At 47.4% G+C, this 6,564-nt stretch overlaps 1 protein-coding gene across 1 annotated transcript in view; it reads right to left on the reverse strand.

Annotated features, from left to right (window-relative positions):
* Positions 1 to 1,808: 1,808 nt before the first annotated feature.
* Positions 1,809 to 6,564, reverse strand: part of LOC108490193 — a 5,522-nt gene continuing 766 nt past the window's right edge. Inside the window, 5 exon segments of the mRNA XM_017795546.1 lie at positions 1,809 to 2,441; positions 2,645 to 3,541; positions 3,598 to 4,187; positions 4,190 to 4,465; positions 4,468 to 6,555. Coding sequence (XP_017651035.1) covers positions 1,809 to 2,441; positions 2,645 to 3,541; positions 3,598 to 4,187; positions 4,190 to 4,465; positions 4,468 to 6,555 — 4,484 coding nt within the window.

Consider the following 6,564-nt stretch of genomic DNA (forward strand, 5'->3'; position numbering starts at 1 on the left):
ATAATTGACTGCTCTATTACCTTAATGTCTTCATCTACATCCTTTTGTAAGTCTGCATAATATTGTGGTCCTTGTATTAAGGCTGCTGTTCCAGTTCCCACCCCTGCCACCACCCCTGCTCCTAGAAGCATTGCTAGGGTGAGAGACACAAGCTCTCTTTTATATCTGCTTGGGTGTTGCTCAAAAAACTGTTCTAAGGAATCTGCGGGGTGATAGAATACTCAGGGTAGAAGTTTAATCATAACACAGTAGTCTTGAGAGGTTTTAAGGACCATGCTAACTACACATGGAGTTAACCCAGAATTGCATGCCCACCAAGTCCCTTGTTGAGGTAGGAGATAGTAATTTCCTTCCCCTGAGGGTACAGGTATAGTGGAGTTGCAAAGGTGGGTGTGAGTTGAAGGTGGGTTTCCTAGACAGAGTCCAGATCCTGAGACCTCTGTGAGAGTTAGGGAATGAGGAGTTTCCCTATGGCATTGATCTGTTGAGGTGGTATTAATGAATGTTCCTAATGTAGCTATACCTTTATAATAGGGAGGTGCTGCTGCTAAAGAAGGTTCAGTTAAGTTGGGGTTTGTCTGTCTGATGGCCTTATATGCTCCCTGAACTAGGTTGAACAGTCAATTTCCCGTGGTTGAAACCTGTAACCTCAGGTAACTGGGGATCTATTCTGACAGGATGTTAGCGGGGGAGGTGCTAAGAGAGGGCAAGGCTGGTAGGGGATCTGGGTAACTGGGGATGGGTTTCTGAATAGGTAAAACAGGGTTAAGACCTATAGCTATTGGATAGGAGGAGCTGTCTCTTTTAATAGTAAAAAGAAGGCCATCATCAGCCTGTTCCTTATATAGTCTAATTCCCCAAGAATACCCCTTGTCCCATCCTGTGGCCTTTTTGCCTGCTGCTGTGAATGCCATCCGAAGAGGATGGCACCATTTACCTTTACAGTCCTGAGTAGGAGTATTCGGGTTCTTGTGAGAATAATTTGCTTTTACAATGATGCAGTCCCAGGATGAGGATGGAGACCACCAGGTGTCCCCGGTTGTTTCACACCCCCAATTTTTACAGTAAAAGTAGTCCCTCTCCCCACATTTAGAATTAAGCCACTTATCTCGATGATTACCTGGGCAGACATAAAAGGTTAAAGTATGGAGCATAGCTCGTCTTTGCCCTGATGCACATCCATAAGGAGAGCTCCCCATAGTGTTAGGCATCCCCCCCCAGGGGGTGGGTTCTCAGAAGCATTTATGGGGTTAAGCCACTCCCCTGCATCCCAGGGCTTTGGTGCTCCTATAGCCAATTTACACTATTCGGGTTCTTGTGAGAATAATTTGCTTTTACAATGATGTAATCCCAGGATGAGGATGGAGACCACCATGTGTCCCCTGTTGTTTCACATCCCCAATTTTTACAGTAAAAGTAGTCCTTCTCCCCACATTTAGAATTAAGCCACTTTTCTCGATGGTTACCTGGGCAGACATAGAAGGTTAAGGTACGGAGCATAGCTCATCTTTGCCCTGATCCACATCCATAAGGAGAGCTCCCCATAGTGTTAGGCATCCCCCCTCCAGGGGATGGGTTTTCAGAAGCATTTATGGGGTTAAGCCACTCCCCTGCATCCCAGGGCTTTGGTGCTCCTATAGCCAATTTACACAAATCTGGATACAAGATGGGCCACCAAGTGTCCTTGGGTGCCATCTTGTGGATTTCAAATATTACAACACCCATTTGATTAATTACCCGCCAGGTAGTCAGCACAGGGAGATGGGGATTTCCATAGCTGGGGACAAGCCTATAAACAAATAGGATTATTAGGTATCTCTGGAGAGTCTTATTTTTAGAGGGTTGGATGTCCTGTGTAGATGCCATTTTCCAGTGTCCTCCTGGGTCGGAGCTCTCTTGACGTGGGAAACATGGATCCAAGCCAAAATCCCATCTACTTTGAGGGCCATTGGCGTTGTCAGGAGAACCGTGTAGGGTCCTTTCCACCGTGGTTCAAGAGTCTTCACATTGTGTCTTCTCACGTACACCTGATCTCCAATTTGGTAGGAGTGAGGCGTTTGTGGACTCCCAGGCCGGTAGACAACAGCCAGAGGCTTCCAAACCTGGTTCTAGATAATCTGAAGGGCTTGAAGTCTTGTTTTTAGGCTGGGATTGTCAAAAGAAGAGGGCAAGGGGGATAAAGTTACATTGAGGACAGGAGGTGGTCCTCCAAAAAGGATTTCATAGGGGGTTAAGCCATGTATAGCAGGAGTATTTCTAGCTCGAAATAGGGCTAGAGGTAGGAGCTGCACCCAGTCTTTAGTGCCAGTCTCTAGAGCTAATTTAGCTAAGGTCTCTTTAATGGTTCTATTCATTCTTTCTACCTGTCCTGAACTTTGGGGTCTGTAAGCACAATGTAATTTCCAATTAATCCCCAACGCTTTGGCCACTCCCTGACTTACCTGGGAGACGAAGGCTGGGACATTATGAGATCCAATTACCTTGGGCAGTCTAAATCGAGGGAAGATTTCTTCAATCAGCTTTTTCATCACAGTCTGGGCTGTTTCCTTTCTGGTGGGGAAAGCTTCAACCCACCCTGAAAAAGTGTCTATAAACACTAAAAGGTATTTATACCCATATTTGCTTTGGCCATTCCCTGACTTACCTGGGAGATGAAGGCTGGGCCATTATCAGACCCAATTACCTTAGGCAGTCCGAATCGAGGGAAGGTGTCTTCAATCAGTTTCTTCACCACAGTCTGGGCTGTCTCCTTCTGGGTGGGGAAAGCTTCAACCCACCCTGAGAAAGTGTCTATAAACACTAGGAGATATTTATAACCATACTTTCCTGGAAGAACCTCAGTGAAATCTACTTCCCAATTAGTCCCTGGTTGTGTCCCTCTTTCTCTCTTGCCAGATGGGACCTTTGATCTGGAAGCATTTACCAGGGAACATGAGACACAATCTCCTACGACCTTCTGAACTAGCTGGTTAAGGTCCGGGAAGTAATAGAATTGTTCTTCTCTTTCTAGTAGTGTTTTTAGTTTCTTGTGTCCCAAATGTGTCCACTGGTGGAGTTGGGAGATTAGTTCAAGTGCTGCTTCCCGGGGCAGTATGGTATGATTTTGATATCTCCACATCTTGGTTTCAGGATCCAAGGTAGCATTAAGCTTCTGAACAAGTTTCAAGTCTTGTTCAGTGTAAGTAAAAAGAGCTTCTGCCTCCTTTTCCTGTGTCTCCATCTCAGCCTTAAGGTCTGCATGTGTGTAGAGAATGCAGGTACCTTCTGCTGCCTGACGGGCAGTTTCATCTGCCATCCGATTGCCTCGAGCAATTGGCCCCTGGTCTCGTTGATGCCCAGGGCAATGAATTATGCTGACCTGTTTTGGCAAGTACAAGGCTTGTAGAAGGGCCACTATCGCTTCTTTGTTTTTGATGTCCTCACCAGCCTAGGTGAGGAGTCCCCGCCTCCGGTAAATTTCCCCATGTATATGGGCAGTGGCAAACGCATAGTGGCTGTCGGTGTAAATGTTGACCTTTTTGCCCTCTGCTAATTTTAAGGCCTGAGTTAGGGCTTCTAATTCAGCTCGCTTGGCTGATGTTCCAGCAGGCAGGAGGCCTGAGTTAGGGCTTCTAATTCAGCTCGCTTGGCTGATGTTCCAGCAGGCAGGGCTTGAGCCCAGATTATCCTTTCCCCATCGACCACCGCTGCCCCTGCCTTACATTCACCGTCTCGTAGAAAGCTGCTCCCATCTGTATACCAAGTGGCATCTGCATCTGTTAGGTGCTGGTCAGTGAGGTCTTCCCTGGTCCCATGTGTTTCCGCAAGTATTTGCTGGCAGTCATGGGGAATCTCAGTGCCTTTCTTGGTGGCTGGTAGCAGCATGGCGGGGTTTAGGGTGGCAGGGCTACCAAACTTGATCTTTTCTGTATTTAATAGTAGTGCCTGATAATGGGTCACCCTGGCATTTGACAACCATCTGTCAGGAGGCTGTCTGATGATGAACTCCACTGCATGAGGTGTGATAACAGTTAGGGGCTGACCCATAGTGAGTTTGTCTGAGTCTTTAACCAGGGATGCTACTGTCGCCATGATTCTCAAGCATGGGGGCCAGCCAGTTGCCACATTGTCCAGTTTCTTTGAGAGATAAGCTACTGGCCTTTTCCAGGGTCCCAAAGTCTGAGTAAGGACCCCTTTTGTCATCCCTATAAAGGTTTTGTCAAGTCTGGCAATCCCAGAGCTGGAGCCGTCAGCAGTGCTCTTTTTATTTTGTTAAAGGCTCTCTGGTGTTCTTCAGTCCAGATGAAAGGAGTCCCATTCTTTGTCAAGGGATATAGAGGGGCCGCTATTTCAGTGAAACCCGGTTTCCATAATCTACAGAATCCTGCACTTCCCAAGAACTCTCTAAGTCCTCTGGCTGAGGTTGGTGGGGGGATAGAGGCTACTGTCTGTTTCCTGCTTTCTGTCAGCCAATGTTGCCCTCGTCCAACCTATAGCTCAAATAGTTCACCTGCTGTAGGCAAATCTGGGCTTTCTTTGCTGAGGCCCGGCATCCAAGTTCCCCCAGTCTCAGTAGGAGAGCCTCTGTACCTTGCAGACAGCCAGCTTCTGTCTCAGCTGCTAATAGGAGGTCATCCACATATTGAAGAAGCATAATCTGTGGGTTTCTTACCTGAAAGTCAGCCAGATCACGGTGTAGAGCTTCATCAAACAGAGTAGGGGAATTCTTGAACCCTTGGGGAAGTCGTGTCCAGGTTAGTTGCCCCAATATTCCAGCTTCAGGGTCCTTCCATTCAAAAGCAAAAATGGGCTGGCTAGCCAGGCTCAATCTTAAGCAGAAAAATGCATCCTTCAGGTCAAGAACAGTATACCACCTGTGACTGGGAGGCAAGGTACTCAGGAGATTGTAAGGATTTGGAACAGTGGGATGTATATCCTCTATCCTCTGATTGACTTCTCTTAAGTCTTGGACTGGTCGGTAGTCATTTGTTCCTGGCTTCTTTACAGGGAGCAGTGGGGTGTTCCAAGGAGACTGGCAGGGGCGAAGTATGCCTACTTGTAAAAGTCTCTGAATATGAGGTCTGATACCTTCTCAGGCCTCTCTGCTCATAGGGTATTGTCTGATTGAAACCGGAGTTGCAGATGGTTTTAGTGTAACCACTATTGGAGGCTGGTTGCATGCCAGTCCTGGGCCTCCTGTCTCGGCCCATGCCGAGGGGATTTTACTTAGCCAATCAGATATACCAGGAGTTTCTGCTATCGGTCCCTCATATAACCAATGTTCATCTTCCAGCCGCAGGGTTAATACCTGTGGTGGAGCTCCATATTTTCCTTTTACAGTAGCTCCCTTTTTAGTGAAGTGGATGTGGGCTCCCAGCTTAGAGAGTAAATCTCTCCCAAGAAGGGGATATGGACAGTCTGGGACCAGTAAGAACGAGTGGGAGACCTGTCCTGTACTGAGGTCCACTTTTCTTTCTGTGGTCCACCTATATGTCTTTCCTCCAGTAGCCCCTTGGACCCAGGCTGTTTTGGAAATCATGTGTCCCTTGGTTGTTGTCAAGACTGAGTGTTGAGCTTCTGTGTCTACCATGAAGGTAGTCAATTGCCCCCCTATCTTTAGAGTTACCCTGGGCTCAGGGGGGAGCTCCTGGCCCCGACTCCCCTAGTCCCCTAGGGTCAGGACTCGGGTTGTCTTCTTTTGGACTCTATTTAGCTTCTTTGGGCATTCTTGAGCCCAATGTCCTCTCTCCTTGCAGTAAGCACATTGATCTTTGTCCACTCGGGGTCTTCTTTTGTCTCCCAGGTCCCTACCTGGTCCTGCTCCCTGTACTACTGTGGCCAAAATTCGACTTAACTCCTTATTTCTCCTTTTCTCTCTCTTATCTTCCCTAGCTTCCTGTTCTTTCCTAATTCTGTCCTCCCTTTCTTCTAATGTCTCTCACTTATTATAAACTTTCTCAGCTTCTCTTACTAAATCCTGTAAGGAGTACCCCTGAAGGCCTTCTAGCCACTGGAGTTTACCACGAATATCAGGAGCTGATTGTCCTATAAAGGCCATAATAAGATCTGCCTGACACTCCTGGGCTGTGGGATCAAAAGGGGTATACATCCGATATCCCTCTATCAGACGTTCTAAAAATCCTGCGGGGGTTTCATTTTCTCCCTGGGTTATAGCACATACCTTTGCCAAATTGGTTAGGCACCTTCTGGCCCCTTTGAGACCCGCTAACAGAGTCTGGCGATAAAGACGGAGACACTCCCTACCTGCCACGGTTTCAGGGTCCCAGTTGGGTCTGGTCAGAGGAAATCCTTCATCTATTTCATTTGGGAGCATAGTGGGTCTCCCATCCTGCACGGGGACGTTTTTCTGGGCTTCCAGTATGACTCGCTGTCTCTCCTCCGTGGTTAGGAGTGCCTGGAGGAGTTGTTGACAATCTTCCCAAGTGGGTTGGTGGGTAAGAAGAATAGACTCAATTAAAGCAGTTAAAGCCTGAGGGTCCTGAGAGAAAGAGGGGTTATGAGTTTTCCAATTATACAAGTCAGAGGCTGAAAAAGGCCAATACTGGATCTGATCCCCTACAGTTC

Source organism: Nannospalax galili, unplaced genomic scaffold (assembly GCF_000622305.1).
Source record: "Nannospalax galili isolate Female #2095 unplaced genomic scaffold, S.galili_v1.0 scaffold10, whole genome shotgun sequence".
Classification (NCBI taxonomy): domain Eukaryota; kingdom Metazoa; phylum Chordata; class Mammalia; order Rodentia; family Spalacidae; genus Nannospalax; species Nannospalax galili.